The following is a 26,400-nucleotide window of genomic DNA, read 5'->3' as shown; positions in this document are numbered from 1 at the left end:
TATTCAGACTATTGCATTCATTCAATTCCGGCCACAATATGGATGACCCTCAACCCACTCATTTTCCACGAGGGGAGCAAATGTCAGAGGTGACAACTTAAATCAAGAAAAAAAAACTCAGTCCCTCATGGTTCACCAACGATCGCAGTTACATTGGACAAGTGCGACATCCAGTGGCCAAGTAGGAGCAGCGCAAAAGAATAATTATCTTATTCAAACACAAATGAAAACATCTAGGCGTTTCCATTTGTGCCATCTTTATCGATTAAAATCCATTCGGACATATTCAGCTGCATATTTTGAAATGTAGAGAATAATTTGGCTAAATGTAAAAAAAAAATGGCTTTGGCTACAGCTGAATCCTAAGTGATCGGGATTCAAATAGAAAGGATGAGATCCATCCATCAGTCGCTCCAGAGGTTAGGGGGTCCGCCGAACACGTCTGTGAACAGTTGCAACATGAGCAGGCATTCCTGCTCTGTGCTCCAGGTCGCCCACATTGTGCTGTTGTTGATACTGAGAGGTGGAAACTTGTGCAGGGACAAAGCGGCCCATCTCTGACGACGCTCTGACCTTGGGTCTGTGTCAGATACAAAAGCGTCCGCGCGGGGCGGCATTCCTCTGCGCAGGTAAACAGAGCTGTGCTAATCCCTCTGGGGCCCAGTCTGCAGCAGCTCAACAACCCCTTTACAAATGTTGACATTTGCAAACACGAACAGTCTGGCATTCGGGAAAACACTAGGCCTACTTGTTTCTGGGAGAGTACGACAAAAGGCAGCATGCACACTTCAGAGACTGGGGTAGTTTAAACTGAAGCTAAGGATCCCCATATTGTTATTTAAACATTTCTGATATGTCTGAGAATAATTCACACAGAAGCACAACAACAATAATGTTCCACAATTCAAACATTTATTAAGATTGTTTTACTATTGTGTTGAAGCACAATGATCCATGTTCATATGAATAACAGTCTGTTTGCAGAATCCGCACAAATGTAAGAAATGACATTGATTTCAGCTTATGCGAACAAACACATTACAGTGATCACACAACAGAGAATCTGGTCTGGCAGTTGGTTCAGTGAAACCTCTAGATAAGGTCATCATTTTTGAGAAGAAAGTCAATACTTGTTGAAACACAACCAAGATGAAGCAAAGCTGTTGAGTGAATCCACACATTAAGAGTCAGAAGGTGGAAGACCCAGCCGCAGTGAAAGTGCATTACAGTCAGCCCTGTGAGCCCAGAGTTGCCAGAGCTGCTAACTTCCATCCACTGGGCTAACAAACAATGGGATCCAGGCAGGCCTCCTGCTTAATAAAAGAATGTCAGGGTACATCAATGGTTAAACACTAACGAGAGGAAATGTGGCCATCACGATTGAGAAGAACAGGTCAAGTCATGGTCCAAGACTCCAGGGTTCTTCACTGTAAAATGTTTAAGACAAATTAGTGAAAGAAAAAAAGGAAAAAGATCTTGGCGATGTATACTGGACAAAGTAGAATCCGTCTTGTCCTGCGTGGCCTGTAGTGATAATGAGTTCTATCAGATATGAAGGAGGACCCCAACACAAATGCACACAAGAAAAAAAAAACGGATGCTCTGGATGTATGAAAGGACCGTGCCCTTTCAGACATCCACAGCCTCAACTCCACTACGTCAGCAAACATTACCACAGCTCTCCACACACATACTTAAAGGTAGAGTATGTATGTTTTAACATTTTATAAGCATTTCCCATCTGTATCTCCAGATAGGAAACAAAGACGTTTAAATCAAATACTGCTTCTATTGATAAATGTAATGCTCATCTATTTTAAAGTGCAAACATATTTTACATTATACGGCATAATAGCTTATCTTGTGTCCAATTTTGTTGGGTTTTAAATCAAAGAAAAAAAGTCCAAATAGGTGCTAATCCATAAGTTGAAGCTCAGCAACTGAATTCTGGAGGTTCAAAGCTTTCAAGTGAGGCATGTAAGTGTAAGTGATGAGAGTAAGATGGAAAACATGAATATGCAGCTTGATGCAGGCCAGGGAGAGCTGTGATTGTACTGCCCTTTTAAAGAGCTACATACCCTTTAAACATATGTATAGTCATTTATGCATGTATGCAAATTGAGGGGGTATTATGCTGCGCAGCTGTTTTAACAGAGAAGGGGGAAAAACACCGCTCTCTGCGTGTGGCTGTAGAGAAGCGATGGCGATTGTTTTTTCTTCACGTTGAGAGGATTAAGCTTAGCAGTACATCTAGGGGAAACCATTTCCTGGAAACGTAGGACCTCAGGTGGAGCTCGTTTTTACCTAAAATAATGGTTAAATTAAAAAAATTGCGGCTGTCACCACAATGCTAAGAATAGCTACTCAAAGAGTCAAAGATTACTCAAATATGCGCAAGTGGGCCACAACACAACTTCAGGTATATTTTTGATGGGAGAACATTGTAACATGCTGACAGTGCCGTAATGGGCCGTAGTAAGTCGATTTGACATAATACCCCCGTTAATGTTTTTATAACAGCTGGATAGAACATAGCAAGTGCTGCTCCGGTCCTTATCACCTGCAGAAAGCAAAAGAGGAAGGTTATTTCAGCAGCAGTCTTGTACTTCTTCAGAACCTATGACAAAGAGTTTGGTTAGTCGTAGATGATGATACTGTATATCATCTAAAAAGTATGCATGTGCTTACTGCAACATGCAGCCAGTTTAGGCATTAAATGTAACAAATTTATGTCTAAACCAATTATCTTAGTATAAGATACAAAGAGATTCAATATGAATCTGTTTTGATACTACAAGACCATTGTGTCTTATATCAGTAAACATTGGATATGGCTAGTACATTTAAATCCATAGGATTTACTAGTATCCAAACACTAATGCACAGCATTTAAGTATTGACATTTCCAAAGCACAAAAAGTAAACATCGAGTCAATCAAAAATAAAACAATAAAACACAAATGAAGTTGAACAAAAGTGTACAACATATAAAAGAACAAGAGCATTACACAAGCACAGATGTAGATATCAGCTTCTCCTTTGGTGTGGCATTAGAGGCGGGTCAAGGATTTGTAGGAGCCAGTCACCAAGGAACCAGGTAACCTTTATCATTGGAAGGTAAATGCTACTGAATTTAATTTAAGAATTGTGCATGCAAATCTCCAGAAAGGCCAAATAAAGAAATGCTGACTCATCTGGTGAGGTCAAGACACTAAGTGGCTTTGCAATATGTCACAGAATGTTTTAAAAACAAGTCTGACATCACCAATTGAGTGCAGGAGCAATTGAGTAGCATTTTCCTTTTGCTCTTACCATTATTTTCTACAGTTAATATTCAAGTAAATCAGGTTTCTTGGAAATGTTGAAATATTACACATATTATTACTTTTGTAAATAAGCTGAGCAGCTGGCAGACATCAAACACAGCACACGTTTTTGGACTAAGGTTCAACCGGCTCCACATACCTGTAGGTAACGGTATACAAGCCATGTTTTTATTTTTTCCCATAAACTTTTTCAGTCAAAATTTGATCAACAAAATGGTGGTCCAGTCACGTTGTGTCTATTCAAATGTCTGGACACATCACACGTTTACATAAAAGTTAACCTGATACTACAGTAGTTCAATAAAACAAAGAAAAACGTAACTAAAACTGGAGTACTTATGGACATGATTAATAACAGGGATAATGGTTGCCCCCTCTTTGCCAAATCTCTAGGAATAATGCCCTTTTAATATATCTTTAAAAAAAATAAACATTAACAAACACGGTTTAGGTATGTTTTGTCATTTCAACTCATTAAAATGTGTACAACCACCATATGTCTTTAACCAGGCATCTTAATTAAAGTTAATACGCTAAGTTGATATTTAGTGGCACAAAGGCCATGTAAACCTGTTGACACTTCAGTGAGCGATCCCTTAAGAACCATAAAGTACAGCTGTAGTTCGAACAACATCCGTAGACTGATAGAGGCTGAATTGATGGCTCAGCTTGAAAAGTATTGTATATTACCCCAGAATTACTAAAAGAACGGCAACCTAAGCTGGTGAGCTTATTGCAACCATGGCTGCCTGCGTCATAACAAGGCCCTAAACTGCTACAAGTGGAACACGAAAACCTGTTGCAAAGAAACCATTGAGGATTTTCTGCCTAAAATCAACCCAAGACCAATATCAAATCACTGAGTAAAAAGAGAAGCAGATTCTGCCAAAGCACACGACCTGTCATCCGTTCCTCTGCAAAGACTCGTAATTCAATGTACAAGTAAATGCGCACATGACAGACTCCGCCTGCACAGCGCCAATGTAACAGTTAAAACGCAAAAATATTAACAACCAAAGTTCCCGAACGAAATAAACTACACTTGGTGATACATTTCAAAACTATTGACATAACTGCACAAATTAAGAAGCCAAAGGGATAACAGCACACTAATTATTTTCTCCACAAGGTGGTGCTCAAGTGCAAACCCTAAACTGCGATGGTGAGAGACGCCCAACAGTGCTGGCACACTGCCCCCTACTGACTCAAGACAATCAGCGCTAAGACAAGCCAAAAACCTGTTTAATAATGTACATGCACTCCCTACATGAGACTACATTAGCCTTCTGTTTAAATGGAATAGTGAGCTTCCTCATGATGTAAATATTCAAATAGAAAGAAGGGGAGCACCCATTATCCCACATTAGGCCTTGTATTTAGTGTCCATTAAGAAACAACAAAGCACTGAGACGTTCTCCTCATGGCCAGACACAGTCTGACATAGATGCATGGGTTCATGTGTCGTGTGTCTCTGCACAAAGCTGAAGGACAGCACAGGGCTCTGCTGCTGGGGCTGTCCAGAGGCACATCCACACAGGACTTTGTCAAAGTGCTTCTCATCCATCGATCAGCGACACGTCGATGTGGGACAAATCAATCATGTGCCTGTGAGGTAATTTAAATTATTACCTCCAATCATTGGATAATCATATTTCAAATTAAAGGTAAAAGAAGAAAACTAAATTGGCATTTGCAATACATTTTTCGCAATTCAGGCAAATGTGCAAAACCATTAACTCCAAGATATTAAAAAGGGAATAAGAAATATTGATTACCTGTGGAAGCTCGTCTGAAAGCTGGCGGCATGCTGGGGACTGGAAAATCTGGCAATTGCTTTTCTGTGCTGAGGAATCATTTTGAACATCTGCAATACAGAAATGAAATTAGGAGCAACTCACCTGTCTTCCACAAGAGGGAGTGAGGGTGGTGAACACATGCTTCTTACTGCTCTACCAACAGAGGGCGCTTTTGAATCACACATGGAGAACATGCAACCCTTCATTTGCTACAAAAAACAGGGCCTTCCACGCATCCTGGTTCACTGTGGTTTCTCTCACCTCGATGGGGCCGACAGATTTGAGCAGGTTCTTCAGTTGTGCTTCAGTTGTTGAGGATGAGAGTCCCTCGATGGAAATAGTAGCAGGTCCATTCTCAGCTGCTTTTTGGCTCTGTCTGGTGGGCAGGGGACGGCCTCCACCCCCCTGCCCTCCTCTGCCACGGCCGCGGCCCGACACCACCACCTACACAAAGAGGCGGCGTAACATTAATGACTGAAGAAAAGCTCACAGCAGTCCGTGTTTACCAGCATTTACTCGATGCTCCTATCCTGGGGTAATACGGTTATTGTTATCTCTATATCGGGCTTGGGCATGATTGACTCATCAGATGAGATGACTACAGAACATCACTGTCAAGATGTGGCGCAGCATATCTTTATAAGTGAGTGAGTGAGAGGCTTGTTTCTTGAACTGATGGAAAGATGAGAAAGAGCCAGAGAGATGAGATGAGCGGAGGCGGTGTGTGTGAGTGCCTTGGAGCGCGGCGCCTACAGGGGAGTATAGTGCTGCCTTGGCCCGTCAGTCGCACTGAGTCTGGGAGGTGTGACAGGCGTGCACAGAGGCCAGGGGACCTGCTGTAGCCCCCTGTGTTACACTGGTTCTATCTGTCAATACTCCTGCACATGACTGTCCCATCTTATTATCACTGCTCCATGCCAAGGTAGTGCCACTCGCAAAGATAACTTTGCAGACCTGCTCTTACCTAAATGCAGCCTGCAGATCGCGCAGTACTTTTGTAAACATATAAATATAAAAGAAGTCCAGCATACCCGGTTTTGTGCAGTGTTCCCAAAGCTTCCTTGCTGATGCTGCTGTCCTGCTACGGTGACCTTTCTCTGGACGCCCAGGCTCTGCTGTGCTGTCGATCCTTGCTCCTTCACCAGGACACCTGCGACCTCAGAACCTTTTTCTCCCTGATAGGACAACAGATTAAAAGTGCTGTTTACAGAACCCACAAACTGTTTCCACAAAACAGACAGCAGTCATCATGAACAAATCAGGCTGAGATCTACTGTGCAGAGGTTGAATTCCCCTGAGTCTGAATGTGGAGAATAAAGATCAAGCCAACAAGGTGATGGTCTCATTATCAAATAAAGTCACCGCGCCGGTGTGTTGACATGCAGAAGAAATTGAAGGTCGTCTGCGTCCCAACTCTGCAGAGAGATGTGACAGATCAATACAGGGAAGAAAGAGGCCATATCTGCGACCTGTCCCCGCTGAGAGCAAATGGATTAATCCTCCTATAGAAATCACAGCTGCTGATTGCACCTATCAAACGCTAAGCTGCATTACACAGGAACGACAGAAGCTCGATGTGTACCCCATCCCCCCAACACCTCCCCCTCCTGCTTTTGTGTCTTGCAATGCTTTGTATTATCCTCGCTGAAAATATAATTTGCCTCTTATCAGTGCTTCTAAGCTACACAAATCCAAATCCTTCAAAGTGGCAACTTTCTTATATAGGTATTACAATCGCCCCTCCCAGTCAAAAGATTAATTACAAAGAACTTGGATTGACGTCCTCTGCTGCACTTGAGATTGGTAGATGAAGAAAAGCATTAATAGGAAGACAGTGAGTAAGGAAAAAAAAGAAAAAAACGAGATAACATTGTCAGGCTTTGGTTGATGACAACAGAACACGCAGAACAAAAGCATCTACCAAATCTTCCGTCAGTATGACTGGAGCTATGGCACATCCCACTCTGCTCCATCAGATATACTAGACATGATTTCATACCGACTCGAGCCTTATTATCCAAAACAATATCATGTGCCCTTAAAAGAGGATATCAACCTTTAAGAGAAGTGACGTGGTGTCCTCCACTCCACAGATAAATGTCATATTGCCTTCTTCTGTCTGGCAAAGTGGCTTAAATACCACTTCCCAAAGCTTAAGGCAAGGCACACTTAACAGATCAATTTGACCAAAATGACATAGACATCAGGGTGTCATTCCCATAGGTTACACATCTTTTAGATACAATATAGGAAGTAGTAAGGGCTGACTGTGGCATTTAGAACTACCTCATTTCAAAAGTGCCATTTGTTACGTGGGTAAAATTAGTGGTAAAAGATCAAATAAATGTCAGAGTGAAAAAACAAAAGAGCGTGTTCGATAAGAGACAAAGGGGTGCTTACAGCTGCAGAAAGTTTGATCATTCGGACTTTGGGCGGCACCTGCCCCACATCATTGGCTGCACCGGCGGTTCGCTGCATCACAGTCCGTTTGGCTCCAGGTCGAAGGCCCGGAGTCTGAAAGGGGGCGTTGTTTTGGGGCATTGGTGCGGCCCGTATCTGTGTCCTCTGTGGCGGCTCTGCGATGATGCCCGCCTGTGTTGGGGGCGCCTCATTTGTGCCCGTTACCGAAGGCATGCGCGTCCGGACAGCAGGGTTTGCTCTAAAGTTTTTCGGGGCCCCGTTAGAAGAGAGAGGCGTTCCCTGATTGGCCGCTTGTTGCCTCGGTGCCATTGGTCTTTGCTGAGGCGGCCGTGGCTGAGGCTGAGGCTGATGCTGCTGCTGCTGCTGCTGCTGCTGCTGCTGCTGCTGCACTGGCTGTGGTACAGGCTGTGGCACAGGCTGCTGCGGTTGTGGCGCTTGACTCTGAAAATGCGCCGGAGGTTGGTTTTGAGGATTTGAATGTAGTCGATCCAGTAGCTCCTTCTTTCGGACTCCGGCCTGCATCTGTCGCCTCATCTCCTTCCTCTTTAAGATCTCCTCTCGTAAACGCTTCTGCTCCTCGATCTTCAGACGGTACTGTCGGGTTTCCTCATCTTCTTCAGGGTCCTGTGGCAGAAAACAGACCAAGTCACTGAACAAGTGTGAAGACTGAGTAAACTACCCCTTAATTAAAAACATTATCAAACAAAAAGAGAAGAAAATGCTCTTTGGCCTTGTTGCCCTGAAAACACTTAATAAGAGACAAAAGCTAAAAATGAGCAGCTTCAGAAAGAGTCCAGTGCTCACCTGTACAACGTTGATAGTGTTGACGATGGACAGGGTGTTGGCCTCAGCGCGGCTCGGTCCTCCAGGCTGTGGGGCTCCCCTGGCCCTCGCCGATGCTTGGCCTCGTCCCCGGCCTCTGCCGGACATGGGTTGAGTGTTTTGCTCAGGACCTATCCTCGATGTGGCTTTGCCTGTAGGCCTGATGTTGGCAGCATTAGCGAGATGTGCACTGTTCATGTTAGTGTTGCCAGGTGCCACTGGGACCTCGCGCAGGTTGCTGTTGCGCTGTGGCAGACTCTGCACCTGCTTTGGAGTCGGTGTCATCTAGACAAATGAGACATGTTGAGGTTAAATTATGATACTGGGCTTATTGCTCTTATTACTCATCTTTCTATTGCCATTTCTGCGCACAGCAAATACATGGATTTGTGAACAAAGTGCGTAGGCCTCTAATTAAAGGTCTCACCATTCTCTGCCTGTTTGCCATATTGCGCAGCTGGGGGTTCTGAGAGCGGGGAGTGGACAGCCTGGGGCTACCATGTGCCTGCTGTGGATGGAAAAGGTTCTGGCCAGAGTGCATCATGGGAGGAGGCTCGTTTGTCTGCTGCTGATGGTGTTGCTGAGTGTGTGCAGAGTGGGCATGATGGGTCATCGACTCCTGCGGATGAGGATGCTAAGAAGACAACAACGTAAAGTAAAGAAAATGTTGTTTCCAACAACAATGCCAAACAATTCATGTTTTTATGTAAGAAAACAAGCATAATTTCACTGACTGCGAGTCACAGAGTGGACTTCACTATCACTAGAGGGAGCTGTTGTATATGTGTTTTTCTTTATTGCTTTACAGTTGAATTCAATAAAAAAGATCATATAATAAAGCAATTAAATAAAAATAAATAACAATTGGTAAAAAGTGATAATTCACACAACACTGTTTTCATAAAGTCATTGTTTTAAAATTACTTACTCTTGTTCGTACCTGCATCCTAAATTGGACTGGGAGGTTAAAGTGGTTGCGTGGCTGCCCAAACGGCTGCCGGGGGCCCATAAACTGCCTGGGATGGTTGGACTGATGGATTTGGTTCGAAAGGCTGGGTCTGGGGGGCTCTCTCTGGAACAGCCCCAGTGGACCGTGGCCTGGCTGGTTATAAGATGGTCCTGGTGGGCCAAAGCTCATGTGGGTCGGGCCGGGCACCTGAGGTGGGGGCAGGTTAGAGCCCATCAGGGGGTTGGGGCCGTGGTGATCAAACATGGGCTGCCCGGGAAAAGGCATAGGGTCCGTATGTTCTGAAGCACAAGACCAGACAGAGATGTCAGGATTTTAAGCCCAGGCCAAGAGATGGACAAAATATGAATTAAAACAGGAAAAACAGGAACTGTATTTTTTAAACCTGTGAAAGCGCATTTTATATGCCACTTTCTTGGCCTTGTTCAGTTGTTCATATAGGCACATGCATTTAACATGAGTATTGCTAATAGAGCAGCACGAGAAAGCTAGCAGCATCCCCTGTAGGTATAATGCCAGAGGAAATGTCAAATAGAGTTAAATATGCTAAGAAAGGTCTGCTTGTCTTGTGGAGCCAAGTAGCGGGACTTGCCTCCCATAAAGAGGGGTTCTCGGTCCTGTGGCCCGGGAGGTGGATGGCTCCTGAAGGGCTCCATGTGAGGAGGGGGGCGCTGGGGCTGACCAAAACCACCAGACATGTGCTGCTGGAATTCTCCTTGTCCCTGGCAGAGAAGCAGAGAAACACAAAGCTTACACAAAGCTTACACTGGGCCACACAAACAGTAATCATTAACAAATGAATTCTATGCCAGAGAGAGAACAATCACCACCTACAAATTAAACAAACAAGTGAAATTGTGGCACTGCAGAGACATTGTAGTCATTAAAATAAGCTGCGAACTGTACATCAATATGTATGATATATTATACAGTATGCTGATGTTAAAGAAAGCCTTCAGCCTTCATGTCGGAGCTCATAGTCTTAACGCTAAAGCGGTTGTACAAATGACTCCTAAAATAATGCCTCTAACAAGGAAAGGGCACATGAGAGGGCATTAGCAGACCTCATATTTCATTCAAGTGAATCTTCTGCAGCTCTTTACACTTTGGATGCTTTCAAGGAAAACTCGATAACTCTTAATCCTTTACTGAAATCAAATCCGCTTCATAACCATCTCCCTTTTTGATTTTAAACATCTATCTCTGATGAAAAATTAACCTGCTATTCAACATGTGGCACTTCCACAAATGGGCTTCTTGCCTCCTCCAAGCCTATTGTCAATTACTTAAGATGCTATCGCGCCTTAATCCATCTTTATTCCACTGCAGCGCCGAGGTATTTAGAGAGGAGAGGTGTTGCGAGAGGCAGGAGAGTATCCAAACTTGCTTAATAGAAAGTTAATCAAAGAAGCTTACAGAGACACGGGATTGCCATTAAGCCACTGTCATTCTGTTTTAAAAGGTCAGACGGACAGGTAGGCACAATGGGGACTCGGGTGTCTATAATACCTATCAAATAGCACTGTTCATCCGCCGCCTAATCCTCCATAAACAGGGCTCACACAGGCGCAAGGGCAGCGCTCAGAATGCGAAGGATAACGCACACAATGCGGCACAAAGGAGCAAATTGGGGAGGACTTTAGAGGAATTTTAAAGCTCAGACAAATTGCCTCATCCCAAACATAAATATAACTATACAAACTGTTCACATCAGAAGGTTTGCATACGGTAAAAACAATTCTAATTCAACGGTATGAAGCGCAGCTGATTAAAAAAGTACGGAGATTAATATTTCAAAAGCAGGCAGCACTGGATAAAATTTAATGCAGCGATACTTGAGGCTATGACCCCCCATTAGGCCAGCCTTTTCAACAATTAACGGTGATGGGATGATAATGTATGATAATCACCAGTAATCAGGTGCCCAGTGGTAAATGGGATGTTGCCGCTTGGAATGTCACCTGCATTTCAAATGGTGTCCTTGGCAACCGCACACTAAACACGATTGACAGCGGGGGGACTCCGACATTATGCTGTTCATCAGTCAGTGAGGGGTGTGAGCGGTCACCACCAGAACCCGCGGCTGTCGCTGTGTGCTGTTGTATCGGGAGCACATAAATAAAATAAACCCCAACAGTAACGCTAAGGTAAATATTGGCAAGTCCTATACCTGCAGGACGTGGGATTGTTCAGATGAATGAGGGGAAAGGGGGCTTCACGGGATCTGAAAAATACCTAATTAGCGATTTTGAGTGGATTGAGACTGTGATTAGATAAGTTAGAACTAACAGAGAGAAGGCTGATGTCTAAACAGCTAAGAGGACATGTTTGTAGTGCTCCAAACGTCTATGGGGCGCATGGGGACAACTAGCCTTCTGCTGCTACATTGCTGAAGGTTCGTTTAGTCTTTTTACATTCTATATCAGTCTCATTTTCCAGTTCGTTGTTTGAACAAATCAGCAATTCTTCTGTTATTGAGTAAAAGTAAAGCGAACACAATAAAATCATAGCAATTTCCCTGTTGCTACCGCGTATTTATAGTAGAATACTATTTATAAGTGTTAATCATGACTTTTCGGCTTACAAAAATTCAGCACGAGTTGGAAGGCTCACACCGCTTTCTCGAGACCCTTGTGTTTGTTAAATTCACCGTTTGAAAAAGGACTACACGCCTTTGGGACACAAACTTGTGGAAAGTGTATTTTAACGGCCAGCATTTTCTGCCTTCACGATTCTATTATGTGCCAAGCCTGATAGTCTGAGCCTCGGCGCACCCATGAAAAGTTGTTAACCAAGTCTTGCCACTGCCTCCCTGACCTCCACAAGTCTATTGCCTAAAGCCCATATCACGCGTTTACAGTTGTGCAGCCAGACATGCATCAGTGTTTAGAAGTGTACTTTCAGAGTTTGGCCGGGGTGGGCCGTCTAATTGCTCCGATGATAGTGCCCTTGTAAAAGCGGATGCTAAATGTGTGAAAGAGAAGAGAGTACGAGGTGGAGGGAGGGGTGGAGGAGCAGCTGCTACTCACTGGGAACCTCGGAGGACCCACAGCAGGTCTAGGCTGGCTCTGAGCAGGAGGCATCAAGGGCACTGCAATGAGAGAGGGAGAGAGGGAGAGAGAGAGGGGGGAGAGAAGGGGGAGGGGAGCATGAAACCGACAGCTCAGACCATTCACTAGTAAATACAGTGCCCACTTCGAGGGCTGCACTATATCACAAAAACATACCAAACGATTTCGACGCCGTTTTTTGCAAAAGCAGTTTGTTTTTTTCATCAAATTGTAGAAAAATAAATAAACTAAATGAATGAAATGAATGATGAAAACGAGGCAGAAAAGAAACTAAACTAGGACTATCATGACTAAAACCTTTGCATAGTTTCCGCTAAACTACTATCACCAAGTTTTTGTTTTAGGCTGATAGCAAAAAACGTTTGACGGCCTGGGTCATTTTTATATATTGTATCTTCTTGCAATACAGATACTGCATCACCTGATATTGCGATAACTATAATTTGGCGACATAGAGTGCAGACTTAATTTTAATCATCAGAATTGGCAAATCACAGTAGCTAAATATAATATATACTTTCAACTTTGTCTCTATTATGAAACACATCTGATAGGAATCGCAGTGAGGTTTCCCCCAAAACGGTGCAGCCTTAGACACTTCGCGTACCTTGCACAGACGTGGACGGGCCCCTAAAGTGAGGATTAATGTGGATGTTTTTGGGCTGGGGAGGCGGTGGTGGGTGTGGGTGCTGGGGAAAGCCGGGTGGGGGCGAGCTCATCATTCGAGGCGGCGGCTCCATTTGGGCGCGCAGAGGCGGAGCGCGGTGGACCATGTGCGGGGGCATCAGAGGCTGCAGGGGCTGCTGGACCAGCGGCCGTCCCGGCTCAAAGGGAGGAGGTCCTCTCGGCCGCGGGTGGTGCTGCAGATGAGGAGGCATTCGCGATCCCGGGTGCTGATGGGGGAGAGGTGGAGATGAGAAACAGGCCACTATCACAGGATTTAAATACGCTGACAAGCCAGTAATAATACAGGGCAATGGACTCATAGATAAAGAGATCAAATGAGTAAATGTTTACCTGCATGTTCATGTTCATGTTCCCCATAAAAGGATATCTCTGGTCATTCATTCGCCTCCTGCATCCCCTCATATCGTGTGGCATATACCCCATCATGCCCCCTCTTCCTCGGCCTCCTCTTCCTCCTCTCCCTCTGCCATAGCGGCCTTGTCTTTTTTTCTCCTCTTGTTCCTCAAACTCTCTTAGATCGGCTTTGGCCTTTTCCGACAGTTCTAAAAGAAATGTTTCCGAAAAGAAAGCATTAATACAGTCTGGATCAAAGTGAGATGTGATAAATGTGAGGTTTAATGTACCCAGGGTTTCGGGAATGTTGCTGCGTTTTCTTCCAGCATCAGCTAAACGCACAACGGCGCCGTCCTTTCTCTCCGACTTGAACCTCGAACGACCAGACTCTTCATTGTCCTCGTCCTCTTCCTCAGACTCCTCTCTCAACTCTTCTTCAGGAACAGCCTCACTTTCAACCTGAGGACAGCGTGACATTTTATTTTTGCACTCCGTAGACAATTAGTCGTGACTTTTTGGCAGCTACTCGGCAACAAAAGATAAATAACCTTTTAAACCTCTTTGATGTGTCGTTACCTGAGAGCTCTCAGCTGTGGAAGACACCTCATCCTCCACAAACTCCTCTTCTTCAGGGGCTTCTGTCACGCGGTGACTGTGCACAACCACTGGTTTCTCTGTGTATGACGTCGTTGAGAACTCTACATCCTTTAATAAGCACAAGCCTTTCATTAATATTTCATTAGTGGTTAACGACAGGCCTCTTTTTATTCAAAGGCTGAGAAGCCCACCTATACGCACAAGATTTTGGACAAATCTATGAATGCTGTTCATCTGCAGTGTGTCACCCATAGACTGTATTATGGGGTAAAGTTCCTTGCTTCTACGGACTTCACATTGAAACTTTTTTCCCTTTTCAACTGGCTACAGTGTCTTTTTTAATATTTACCACTTAAATTATTTCCAATTATTTCCAATTATACTTATAATGGAAGCAGCACTTAAACATTGCTTAATGGCTAGCATGGATTAGCTTCTTTTTGCCCGTGCTGAAAACTATGGGTGTAGCCACACCCCTACATCCAGTAAATCTACAGTCAATATCTTAACAAAATATTCTAGTAAAAGAATTTAATAACGTTTTGTCCCTGTGAGGCGTCAGCTCAGTTTTAGGAGCGATTTTAACCCGGATGTAGCGCCGATGCTAAGAACAATTAGCCTTGTGGAGGCTAATATTGTTGACATTACCAGGCCACACTGTAAGCTGTCAGACGTGCTTCAGACGTGCTTATAACCTCAGGTAAGTTAGGAATAACTGAGAATGAAATGGTTTTCTATTCCAGTGAGTAAATTAGGAACATGGCCGTCAACAGCAAATTTAACATAACTTAATGTCCAGCGCAGTTCTTTAAATAAAAAAATAAAAAATAATAATAATAACAAATAATTTCTTTGTTATGAGCTTGCTCCTTATTTTTCATTAAAAAAACAGACATTTTCTGCCAATAAGCAACAACCCAATAGGACTGAAACAGTTCTAACAGTGAAAAAGTCATGTTATTCTAGATGCATGTTATTATAATGCATTCATATAGGCCACGAAGGCGAGCATTAAAATGTTAGGGGAAGGATTTTTGGGGAGGCACCATGTAGACCCCATACACAAATTACCATAACAGTGGGAGCAAAGGCTTCATTACTATTCGTGACAGCATTTGAAATTCAATGAGATGTAAATGTTTGACATGATATACAGAAATGCGGGCAGATAAAAACACCCCTTCCCGGTTCAGTGATGGTGAAAATATCATTGACTGACTCTAGGCAAATCGCTCTTTCAGTGGCCACTCTGTAGGTTCACATCGCCATGGCAAAAACATCATAGATGCATCGACTGGTGGAATTAACAGATTGTTTTTACAGTTTTACATGAAACGTGATATTTCAGCAGTAAGTGTATTTGCTCAAACATAATGTGCGTCACAAATACTATGGCATAAAATATTAGCGCTACCTGACTGTAATGATAATTAAGGTTAACCTTTGGGTCACACAACAGTGTTTGAAGCTGCGCTTCATTAACCCGTCAGAGCGCCGTCTATGAATGAATGCAGAAAGAAAAGCAGATGGACAGACAGGACGTCCCGAGGGAACACAGCAGCTTAATCCTTTAAACTGTTCCCTGTTGTAGTAAATGAAAACCATACTGAGCGAAATGTCGAGGCAGGCCATCTTCGTGACCTTGTAATCTGTGATTGAGCATAACTTGAGCACAATGAGCTGAGGCTCTTCAGCAGCTACAGTGCAATGTGCTGTCTGGCATGAGCAAGAAGGTCAAAACACTTCTCTATTTAAAAGGGAGACGGTCCACTATATCTCTGTCAGGTGCCACGCAGCATCACGCTAAATGGGCTCTAACAGACATTTGCACATGGATCTGGTCTTATCTTTGATCCGCTTGGTTGGGCCAGGTTGAGAGGAAAAGGAAACAAATGAAAGGGAAACTCACATCAATCATTAGAAAACTGTATGGAGTGTCCTCAGGAAGGTCAATAATCTTTTCACCTGCATGAGACTTTATCAGATCCAGTCTAAAGCCTGAGATAAAAGCCCCCCACATTAACCTCCTTCGATTGGCAGCACATCTCCCCACATAAAGCAGCTTCCTACTCCCCCAATGATACAGGCCCCAAGGTCACAATGGCACAGATTTGGAGGCGACAGCACAGCATTACTTTGTGCCAAACAAGCTGTCAACACAAACTTTGTCAGCAAGATGGAGAAATTAACTGGCAGGGAGTGATAATGAATCTAATCCTCCCCTGGACCAAAACGCCAACCGACATCTCCTTCTCCTGAATAGATTTTCAATCCTCGCTGTCCCCTCAACCAGACAAGAAAGGTGACATTATCTTTTGGATACAAAGGAGTTGGACAGACAGGGGAAATGGTGGATGTGTGTTTGTGCAGGCGCAGACATCGAATGCGGTAAAGCCGACATGAGAACTCACTTGAAATTCCTCGTCTATAGGCTCATTGATTTCGAGGTCTAGCACTTCATCCTGGTAGCCGTCATCGCCCTCAGCAGGCTCTCCGCTGTAGTCCATTTGGTCTTGGGGCATCTCTGTGTTGTGATCCTGGCTGAATGCCTCCGTGTACTCTTCTTCCCCCTCATGCTGATATTGCTCTTCGTCATAGCCCTGTCCCAGATGCTCTGTGTCACCTGCGTAGTCCTTCTGGCTATAAGACACGCCTGAACTGTAGGTAAAAACATGTACATACTTCTTTAGTTAAATAACAAATCTATCGTTTTACATTTAGGCCAAGTTGAGTTACAGTTTCTTGTACCTGATGTTTTGGTCTTCATCATCACTTTGTAGGAGGTCATCATTGAGCTCCTCGTCTGACATTTCTGAAGGCTGAAAATGTGACAATTAGCATTACATTTCCCCGATCTGCCTTTCCAGATTGTGACAAAGTTGGTTACTTTGACCCATATTTTTACAATATCCAACTAAACAGCAAAGCATAACTATCCTGGATTTGTTTTGTTTAGTATTTCTTTGGTCAACGTTTACATTTCAGTTAAATTATCACAGTATTTAGTTTAAATGTTTCATTTTGTTGAAAATGTTCATTTAGTCCAGTTAGTTGCATGGTAATCAAACACAGTAACACTTACCACCTGGTCCAGACAGAGGAGGTGTGTCCTCTCTGCCAGGCATATTTAAAACCTTGGCTCTGCCCACAGACAAGTCCCATGTGCAGGGGGGAACTGGTTCAGAGTTTTCTTGTTTATTGAGTATTTTTGTATTTTGTAAACTGTTTTCTTAGTTAAAACACATTTTAGAGTTTAAGTAACCTGGGGAAAAACCTGTGAGTCAAAAACCAAATAGTTACCTCTGTGTGAAGTGCACTCTCCTGGGGGAGGGTCTACCTACTGTGTACATGTGTTTTTTCCCGATTTGAGTCAAGTTCTGTTTGTATGACTCTGTTAAGCCTTTTAACAGTATTTTTTTTGGTATAGTATATGTACATTTTTATTTAACCACATAACGACGGTGAAGATTTTTGGAAATACATTTTGTCAAATGGGAATTTTTGAGTCTGCCTCCTACTTGACCACATTGGCCAACTTCCCCACACAGATCTGTGCGAGGTGTGGGGGCAGGGGACCACCTTCAACCCCAAAGGATGTCTAATTCCCATGCGGTGAAGGCAATCTGGGCAGGTCAACAAAGCCCTTTTTTTGTCCACTATACTTCCTCCTGGTCCACATCAACATTTGCCCCTGTGGAGGAGCCACCTGCCACACCTCTGCTGTTTACACTTTCACCAGATTTTCACTATTTTCCCACAATACAGTATCAATATTTAAAACAGTGACTTTAGGGGGAAAAACAATTAGGGACATGATACCTTTTTACTTGAAGTCCATCCATCGTCACCAAGTAATTCCTCCTCCAAATCACTGCAACAAAGTTTATTATCGCAAATGTAAAAAATAATGTCCAAGACCATTTTAATATTCATAGCTTCATATTCAGCATTAAAGTAATTTACTCTAGGTTATGTGAACTGGACAGACATTAATAAAATACCTTTCTATATCATCGTCTTCACCCCTTCTTCTGCGTGAGCGCTCAGCACCTGGTTTGTCGTACTCATCAAAGTCAAACTCTGTAAAAAAATAAATAAAAGTGTAATAAATGAAAAGTATGCTGGATAGAGGTCGACCAAGATGGGGTTTTCTAAGGCTGATGCCGATTTATGGGGATTTTTATTGGCCGATTCCGATATTCCCAGTCGATTTTTCCAATTGTATGTTCTGTAATCCTGTAAAAATACAAATACTTGGTCACTCCAGCAGTGACCGATTTTATTTTATCACTTTAGGCGATTCAGTCATAGTTTTTGTTCCTTGATTAGCTGCCGTTAGCATTAGCATACAGTTGCTGGCCGGCGCATTTAGCGCTACGATCAAAACTAACTCAGTGATTGAATTCTCCAGGTTCTCTCCATGTCCATATTGACTGACGTTTAGTTGGTGAAACTTGTGTTATTTGTAGCAAACCATGTTTCATTGTGATGTTTCCCTGTTCCCCTGAGGCCGAGGAAGTTGTGGGGAGACTTTGCATGTTTAGCATTTTCCAATGCAAAACATTTTTGGTGCCAGAGATGCCGGCTTTTATTGGTGTTTTGATTTTACAATACTCAAATATCAGCCGGATATATCTCTAATGCTGGTCACAGAGCTTGTAAACATACGTCTTAGAACAATTATGGGGAAAATCCACTAGAGATATACAAAACAACAACAAAGGTAAAACAAAATAACTGAGGAACAACTCCGAGTCACTACTGGTAATAAATCTACTCTATAAAGTTACTTAAAGGACCTGGTTTATGGTAACAGAATAATGCAAAGAACAATGACAAAAAAGTAGAGGTGCACCGATCTCTAAAATTTGTATCAACCGATATCGAGTAATGGGCTTTTCTAAATTTGAATTGTATTGTGTGAATTTATATTTTCACTCATATTTCTATTTGTATATTGTATCCAAATAGAAATATTTTAATACATCATTCAATGCATTGTCCTGCTTTAACTCCAACATTATTATTACTATTACTGATATTACATTTATCACATATTGTTTTATTGCTTTGACAACGGAATTTCCCTCATGGTTCAATAAAGTTAGTCTTTAATATTTTTTATAGTTTATAGTAAAGTATTTTTTAATCAAATCCTTGTCTGGGTATCTGACTTATAGTTGCTTCATAAGTGCGTTACAGATGGTTACGGAGAGGCCAGGCAGAACACACAGCCTAAACACAGTGAAATTAGGAACAGCATTTTGGTTTTGGCCTGTAACTGGACAATATTTGAAGAGAGAGAAGAAAACTTGCACAAGGAGACTGTGAGATAAGGTGCCAGACAGACACGTTTTACCTTTATTTCAGTGAAATAAGACTGACAGGCCTCACAGACCCCTGCCTCTGATTGTAGTTTTGCACATGTTTCACATAGCACAGTTTTGTATAAAATATTGAATCTGTACTACCTACGGGAGCGCATATGCGGTAGATGCAAAGGTAAATAATGGCACATCATCTCCGCCTTTGCCTTCTGTTAGAAGTCCCATACGCGGATACTTTATGGACAGGAACCTTCATTATGCCTTTGTCTTAAAGCCTCCTTTTATACTTAGTTACATTGTCAAACAAGTAGACGTGCCAGGGGCAGTGGGATACAGTCGGCACATAGCGCGGTACATCCAGAGCTGTTCTGGTAGCCATGAATTACATTTAAAACTCGGTTTAGAGACGCGCTGTACTGAGAAGTTTTACCTGGAATATCTATTGAAAGAAAGTATGTGAAATCCACGTCTGATCGCCGCCTTTTACCGGTGACCAATCAGATCGATCCACCTCTAGACACCCAGTGGGTCGGGCCGTGCACCGCGCCCAAGCCAATGTGTCCCCCATCCACACAACTGAATGAAACGCCTAATTAGGAAGAGAGTTCTGTTCTCAAGCATTTGTTGTTAGACACTAGGGTTGTGCCGATGGACGATATAATCGTCCATCGTGATGGATGAGCAACATCACGATGGAGAGCCACCATCGTGATGCCACGCCCCCTCCTGTCAAACACGCACTGGTCTTCTGTAGGCCTTGTAAACCTACAAACTTTGCAGGGATTGCACTGTAAATTAAATCACGGATATAACTAATATGCGCGTTAGTTTCTGTAGCCTGCCAGAAGCCATGATGTGTTAGCCGTAATTATTAAAGTAAAGACGCAGCGCTGCTCTATTTCTGACGCGCGGGGCTCTCTCTCTCTCTCTCTCTGCAGCTCAGAGTTTAACAGAGCGTGGTTTTGCTTTGCTTTGCTTCGTAGGGAAACTTAAACCTTTTTAAAATGACGAGATGGCTCTCACATCGGTGCTAGCTGAACGCGCATGGGTTTAGATTATTCTCACGAGAGAGGAGAGAGAGACAGGAGAAAGAGGCGGTGCAGGAGTTACGAAGTTACGAGCACACGGCGCGGGCGGCGCGTGGAGCGGCTTCAAAAATGTGAGCTATGACGCAAACTTCTAAATATTGTCCCGTTCACCCACTGTTTCTTAAACATTACGTTAAAGTTGAGCAAATGCAAATAATAAGCTCCGATTTACATTTGTATTTGTGTGATAAGAGTCTTGGTATTGAGGAGGAGTTGATGCTCTGAATAAGTCGTTCTCTCAGACTTTACGCACAAGTTTTAACACATTTCTGTTGCAAAATTCGTGTTCCATGACTCTGTTCAGATCATGTTTAGTTTAGATCCATTTATCCTGCAATCTTACATTTTCCTAACATACATAGTAATATGCAGCATATATATAGGCTATATAAATGTCTTTAAAAAAATGCTTATAATGAGAAACGGACAATATCCTCGTCCATCACGATGGTTCAATGTAAACATCGTCAACGGCCAATTAAGGGAACATCGCCCAACCCTATTAGACACTTCCGTCACATGCTCCACATAACATTTCTCTGGAATACTCTCTCTCCCCCTTCTTTCTCCCTCTGCTCGCAGCTCTAACAATTTGTGGAACACTGCAGTCTGCAGAGGGCAGACGCAGAGTGCTTTGCAATACAGTTTACAAAACACGAAATTAGAGAAAGGAAAAGTGCATCTTTTGCTCATATACAACTGTGTAACTTTATAATCAGGCTGCAGGCTGTTGGCAAATGCCACGGTGACAGCACCCGGGTGAAAAATGTTTCTTCACCTATTTCACATATTTTGCAAATAATTTCGGAAACATAAGGAGACAGAGATTTACCGTTTTTTGTTTTGGAATCTACTGATTTTTGTCTTTCAAACAAGCTCCCTCTGAAGTACCTACTAAACATGAATATTCAGCGCCCCCTGCAGTCAACACTGACATATTTAGAAGCTTCATACACAGGATTATAGATGAGACATTTCTAAAAAAATATCAGTGGTGCATACCGGTATCGGCCAATCAAAATACCTGATAATCGTTCAGTTAAGTTTATACATTATATATTCCAACTGAAAGCCCACAATAAAAGCACAATAAAAGGTGACCAATGCCTGGCCAAAGTAAATGGCATTCAGTTTTTTGAAGCAACTCTTTCCACAGCTCAGCACGGTCAGACAGTCAATACGTTTACATGAGAAGTCTAATCCTACTAAGCTAAAGAGTCAACTCTGATCCGTTTGTCCGATAGAACCATTCAAACCAGTCTCGTCTCTTTTACATGACTGACACGGATCCCATTTTCCTTTTGGAGCAGCACGTCCTTCCATCGAGCCATTTCCGGTTGACCTTTTCCCGCTAATGTTTGCCCTGTTAACCCTGAGAAGCCCGAGGTGCATTCAGACCGACCTGCTGTTTTGGGCTTAACTGTTTCGCCCATGGTCTAAGTCAGGTAGGGCTGTCACGATAATTACTATATCGCTTAATTGTTCAAACAGCAGATCAACAATACTTTTTTGGCCTCAATATTTATCATCTATTTAAACCTTTTTCCCTTATTTATTAGTAAAACTCTCTCAAATTGGGTATATTAAGTTCATGTTTATTGCAGATTGTGTGGTATTTTAGGATGTAATTATACTCTAGGATTGAACGATATGGATAAAATTTTATTTCTCAATATATTTATGCCAGATATCTCGATACGACACGATATAACTACACGTTCGGTGAAAACCAAGCATTTTTCTGAAAAATAAAAACATAATACAAAAGAGTGCTAACCCTAACCCGTTTATATGTTGCTTTTTCAATATTCATATCTTGAATGTTCATATCTCGATATCGATGCGACAACGATATATCTTTCAGCCCTGTTATACACTATGCTTTAGAGTTGAAAGTATCTACTACTTTTAGAGCCAATAATATAATTTATCGCCTCAATATATTCCTGCCTCAATATACTGAACTTCAAAATGTGCTATTGTATTGTGTGTGGCTTTGTGTTGATGAGAAGTGTGTAAAAGAAATTCGACAAGCATAACCCAATTTTAATATATATATTTAGCTTTTAGTGATTTTAGTGCTAATTTCTTGTTTTCATACGATCAATCAGAGCTAGCTGTAGCTCTGATGGGAGTCTTCTGTCGGTCTCATGGCCCAAGAGGATGCGTTCCAGCCTCTAAAGTTAGTTCTCCTGTCGCCCTCTTGACTAGTAGAGCGCGGTTTTGATGAACAACAGAATTCGTCTATTAGAAGTACTTAATGTTAATGTTGATGTTTTTGGACGGTGTGTGGCTCTTTTCTTCAGCAGCCTGACATTTAGTTTCCGGGGCACGGACAGCATACGTAGAAACTTTGAGCCAATTCAATGCGCTTTGATTGGAATAGGCTGTTTCATGCGGCTCCAATTTGACTGCAATCGGTTCAGGAGAAAGTCGGATCGCGTCACAATCGTGTTCTAGTCGAACAAGGCTAGAAATCTGACTCTCCATTCGTTCATATAGCCACGGTGGGCGAGGTGTTGAGACGGCAGCGTGCACCAAAAGCAGTGGTGGAGCTGACACAGACAGCAAATGATAACAAAGAGTAACAAAGTGGGTCATTTATCAAGAACGGTGCTAAATAGTGAATGCAAGCTGGAAAATACCATGAGCCTGTTTATAGGTATGTTTCACTAAACTTCCTGCCTGAACTACAACATTAGAGCCCTAAATCTGATATGTAAATGAGAGAAAACTGTGTGACTAAAAACACTGTAAATGTCTCCTACTTCTGGCTACTTAGCCCTTAGCATACCACTCATTAGCACATAAGCAAATGCTTGGTAAATTACCCCCAGAAGTGGTAACTTGTTTAACAAAAAACTTTAAAGCAACATTTTATAATATACTGTTGCCAGCAATACCTAACATGCCCCTAACTGCAAAACAAAGAAAATGCTATTTTTGCAGTGGGTAAATCCAATAATGGTGCAGATTTTGTATTCTCCCTCTTCCAGATGACTGAAGGTGTTCATGTTGCCCGTGGATCAACCAATCACAGCGTGGATTTGACGCTGAAGTATAAAACGGCCTTAATGCATTATAGTGGTTGCCCAAATTATGAAATCAATTATAGTTTCTAGGTCAAAACTGTAGAAGTATTCAAAATGTAACACCTACAGTATCCCACAATGTGAACAAACAAACAAACCCTTAACATGACTGACTCATTTTGTGTAAACAATGGAAAAGTTGGCGCTTGTAAAACTTTAAAACCAAACTATATCACAAACTACTTATACCACCAAATCCAAACTTCACAGTTCACACACTATTGTGTATATCAACTACAATCATGCCAAGTTTGAAGCCGATCGTGATGGTCGTGATGGTTATCTTTCAGAATGGTGTTGATTTGACATGGAAAGGCACTTATGCAGTACGGTGTGTGTATATAAATACCATGCTAAGTCCATATACAAGTACAATTTTATTGAACAGAAACCACTAGTACTTTGTATAATTTATTCAGGAATCAGAGTCACTTTATTGATTCCCATGGGGAAATTCTTTATCCTGATCAAGAAAGAAACGATTTAGGCGATGGGGGAGTCAATAATAATGATACTGATGATAATAAAACATACACAATATTTCAAAATACATATTTCAACATATGTCAAAGTAAGTAATAACTGAAATGTTAGACAAAGACCTCCGCAAGTAGTTCGTACTTTAGTTATGAACAAAGTAGCCTATAATTTGCACTGGATTGTGTGTTTATACTTCGACCGTCGCACGCATCTAAATACAGCGCTTTTGTGGAAATAAGCTCTTAGAGGCCAAAATATTTACAGTCCGCACGGAACACAGCTGGCTAATTAGCATTAGCAAACAGGCCGTAGCAACAAAACAAGCTCTGACTGTAGCGTTCATGAAATGCAATGCGTATAGCTATGATCAATTACAGATTATCGTTGCATTTTCAAATTTGCACAAAAATCCGAGTAAACTTCATTAGAGACGACTACACAACACGGCCTTGCCTTCAACACAGGCTTTGAGCTAGCATCGAGGCTAGCTAGCTTCATGGGTATGAGCTAGCTTAGCCGCCGTAGCCTTACATCATGGTGCATCGCTTACCTGCATCGTTGACTGACATGGTGTGAGGCGACTCTCACTTGGAGTTGACTACAATATTGGAGAATTCATTCAACCTTTAATATTTTGTCGACATGATGAATTAAACCAAACAGAATCGCTGTCTCTGAGCGGCAACGTCGTCCATCCACAGAGGAGCGAACATGGCAGTATCCAGAGGTGATGCATTATGGGTGAGAAGCTGCTCTCCTGCTCGTGCCTCTGCCTCACTCACTGCTGTTGCTCAGTCAGTCTCACTGCGGAGGCTTCCACAAGTGACAGTCTGAAATGCTGTGGACGGAATACTGCATACAGATCACGAGTTATATCATTTTGCAATGTTTTATAATGTTGAGATGGATTTTGCTTCGTGACTGGATAGTGCATAATTTAATAGTCAGGTTCACAGTTGGGGACAACTATGTTCTAGAATTAATATATCCCAATGTTTTCTTTCACTTGTTGGACTTTGAGGCATTTAAAAGGGATAATAGACCAGGCCCCGAGACTTCAGGCTGAATTGCCAGGAAGTTTGCCCTTTTTATGCCACAGCAAAAACACATGCGTTCTCTTCATTCAACAGAACCCTCAACATCCTCGACTGAGTGGTAGATAAAAACAACTCAAATTTGACACTCTTCTCTTGTTATGCTGTTCCATCTGTATAATATCATCACAACATTGTAACAAGCAGTTTAGACGCACTTTAAGTTCAAGATGGTATCAAGAGTCCCATGCTGCACCAGTGTGAGTAATTTGTGACTCCTATCCAATAGCCTATGTATGTTCCCCTTGGTGAAAAGGGACACTCATTTGAGTACATGGCATTAACAAGAAATATAGTAGTCATAACTGAGCAAAAGTTAAAGTAACACGACAAATCAAAATTTAGAAAGCTGGCAAGCCTATCATAAACAATGGGCTACTCTCTACGTCAGCCATCTGCTCAGCTAATTTACTGACTGTGGTAGTTTATTTTTAAATGCATACAGGATGAATGGTCACATTTCATATTAGATGGAATGATTGAAGACTGTCTTTATTCATATTCATATCTTCATACCTTTGGATTTTTTTTTCCTACACCACAGTAAATTGCTCTTTTTTTTTGTATGTGTTTTTTCCCGATCTACAGATAGACTGCTGTAGACTTGAGCCCCCAAATTCTTCCTGGGCTGACAAACGTCAACAAAGGCCCCAAGAGACACCAAAGAGTGAGAGCAGTGAACTGGAGCCCCATTGTACTGGCTCATTACAGGATCCCGCGGTGAGGAAGAAGCTATTTTGTCAGACCATAAGGTCAATATCTGAATGTTCAAGCTGTGGGATCAACCCTGAAGAGATTTTCTTTTTAAATCAAGGAGGAGCTTTTGGTTCATAATGAAATTAATAAGAACTAAAAATAACAGAATTAAAAAATGAACATCCAACATGAACAAGCAATGCAATTATGCTATTGATGTAAAACTTATGATTCAGCCATACTTCTAGTAGTCTGCAAGCCTTACTGTTCACAACAATGACAGCTGTTTCCAGAATATTATGCCGACAAAATTCACTTTCCCAGGAATATAAATTTTACCTCTAAATGGATGTGAAAGGAGAAGCTGTCACACTCTATTATGGGGACCTCAATGATTCTGTGCCCTATCCAAATCCAGTGGTTTTCCATAACAATGCAAATTAAAGGGTGCAAAGCTGAAAGAGACAAGACTTATTTTCCAGGCAAAGGATAGAGATTCTTTACACCAGACTCTTCTGTACACATTGTCTAGACTGGTATAAAGTAACTTGAGAGGTGTTTTGAAAGGGACAATTTGTTTTGGTGTCATTTCATTACCATCAG

At 42.3% G+C, this 26,400-nt stretch overlaps 1 protein-coding gene across 1 annotated transcript; it reads right to left on the bottom strand.

Annotated features, from left to right (window-relative positions):
* Positions 1 to 2,350: 2,350 nt before the first annotated feature.
* rbm33a (RNA binding motif protein 33a) lies at positions 2,351 to 24,755 on the bottom strand. The gene is made up of 20 exons (XM_079576066.1): positions 24,558 to 24,755; positions 18,022 to 18,100; positions 17,840 to 17,891; positions 16,769 to 16,839; positions 16,432 to 16,678; positions 14,000 to 14,128; positions 13,714 to 13,882; positions 13,421 to 13,632; positions 13,011 to 13,296; positions 12,362 to 12,423; positions 9,925 to 10,054; positions 9,294 to 9,613; positions 8,793 to 8,999; positions 8,348 to 8,650; positions 7,946 to 8,167; positions 7,523 to 7,912; positions 6,154 to 6,297; positions 5,384 to 5,566; positions 5,102 to 5,190; positions 2,351 to 4,931 (listed from the first exon to the last, which is right to left on the bottom strand). The coding sequence occupies exons 1-20, from the start codon at positions 24,574 to 24,576 to the stop codon at positions 4,883 to 4,885; spliced, it is 3,363 nt and encodes a 1,120-aa protein (XP_079432192.1). The 5' UTR covers positions 24,577 to 24,755; the 3' UTR covers positions 2,351 to 4,882.
* Positions 24,756 to 26,400: the final 1,645 nt, after the last annotated feature.

The sequence above is a fragment of the Gobius niger genome (assembly GCF_951799975.1).
Source record: "Gobius niger genome assembly, chromosome: 18".
NCBI lineage: Eukaryota > Metazoa > Chordata > Actinopteri > Gobiiformes > Gobiidae > Gobius > Gobius niger.
Note: the sequence above shows the minus strand (reverse complement) of the source record. Positions and strands in the feature narration are given on the sequence as shown.